The sequence below is a fragment of the Puntigrus tetrazona genome, chromosome 23 (assembly GCF_018831695.1).
Source record: "Puntigrus tetrazona isolate hp1 chromosome 23, ASM1883169v1, whole genome shotgun sequence".
NCBI lineage: Eukaryota > Metazoa > Chordata > Actinopteri > Cypriniformes > Cyprinidae > Puntigrus > Puntigrus tetrazona.
Genome location: NC_056721.1, coordinates 1,365,151 through 1,366,546, shown reverse-complemented (window position 1 = coordinate 1,366,546; position 1,396 = coordinate 1,365,151). Strand labels below are relative to the sequence as shown.

Below are 1,396 nucleotides of genomic sequence, written 5' to 3'. Positions count from 1 at the left end.
TATAATATTATACACATTTCATCAAATATATTATTTAAACCGTAAAATATTTCACACTTGTACTGGAAGGGTAGTATTGGTTGTTTATGCAAAGTTTTAAATATAAAATATTTTATTGTAGTGATTTTTTAAATGGAACTGCAATTAAGGCTAATGAAAATGACGAAAAACGATCAAAACTTAAATCAAACAAGCTAAAAACAATAAATAATAATACAACGGGAATTTGATACTAAAGCCATGATACAAAACTTTTGCCCATAAGGTTATGCTTTAGTCAATCAGCTTGTGTTGGCATATATCTGTACGGTAAATAGTGCAAAATTCCAGCTGTACTTGCTTCAAAAACATAGTCGGTAAAGCATGAAGTCAAGACAACAATCCCGTCAATATGTCTGTTGGATAGATCTCGGGAAACAGGGCTTTAAAATCTCCCCAAGAATGGGCGAATGTCTGACAGAGAGTGGATATTCTCCAAATACAAGTGGCTAGTCGGAGGGGGTTCTCTACAGGCCGATGTATAAACAGTAATAGGAGATGTAAATATTTGTGCAGATGACTCTGGCAGACAGACAAAGCTGCTCTTTTTGACATATCGCCCTCTGTTCTGGCTCAGTGCGTGAGCTGGAGGAGGAAAATGAGCAAAATAGGGGTCATTTTGCACTACTTTGGCAAAAAAAACTCACCTCAAGGCTATGAGTGCAATCGACCAAAGAAACTAAAGGTGAAGGAGTGTCAGCCTGAATCAGTTGAATGTCTGAAAGCTCTAGGGTGGCCTCCCGCACTTAGGCCAGCCAAGGGGCTTAAATCTAGGCATGATGTTAGAGAGTTGATATAACAAAAGCACAGTGGATTTAACACCACAGTAAGAGCCTTACGCCTCATCAACTTGCTTGGCTCTATTAAACTACTGAAAAGTGGAGTTTTTAAACTTAAAACACTTTCTGACAACTGTAAGCAAGCCGCTAAGTAAGTCGTTGGCTGACACTAAAGTCAACATAAAACCCTGTGCGTAGCCCAGTAATAATACCAAACATCTTCTTTTTGAAGATTACAGTAGAACTGTACTGTTTTTTTAACGTTCTTATCAAAAATCTCTCCCTTTTCTTTCATCAGGTAGCCGTGAAGCAGCATTCGTTTATGCAATCTCCTCTGCTGGCGTGGTTTATGCCATCACCAGAGCGTGCAGTCAAGGAGAGCTGAAGATCTGTGGCTGTGACACCAACAGAAGAGGCCGGGCGAGCGACGAAGAAGGCGACTTCGACTGGGGCGGCTGTAGCGACAACATCAACTACGGTATCAAGTTTGCCAAAGCTTTCGTGGACGCCAGAGAGAGAATGGTCAAGGATGCCAGAGCACTGATGAATCTGCACAACAACCGCTGTGGGAGAATGGT

General features: G+C 40.9%; 1 protein-coding gene across 1 annotated transcript in view; it reads left to right on the top strand.

The window, feature by feature from the left end:
- The window catches only part of LOC122328434 (protein Wnt-2b-like), a 9,473-nt gene that overhangs the window by 4,928 nt on the left and 3,149 nt on the right, over positions 1-1,396 (top strand). Inside the window, exon 3 of the mRNA XM_043224122.1 lies at positions 1,117-1,394. Coding sequence (XP_043080057.1) covers positions 1,117-1,394 — 278 coding nt within the window. The remainder of the gene's footprint in view (positions 1-1,116; positions 1,395-1,396) is intronic.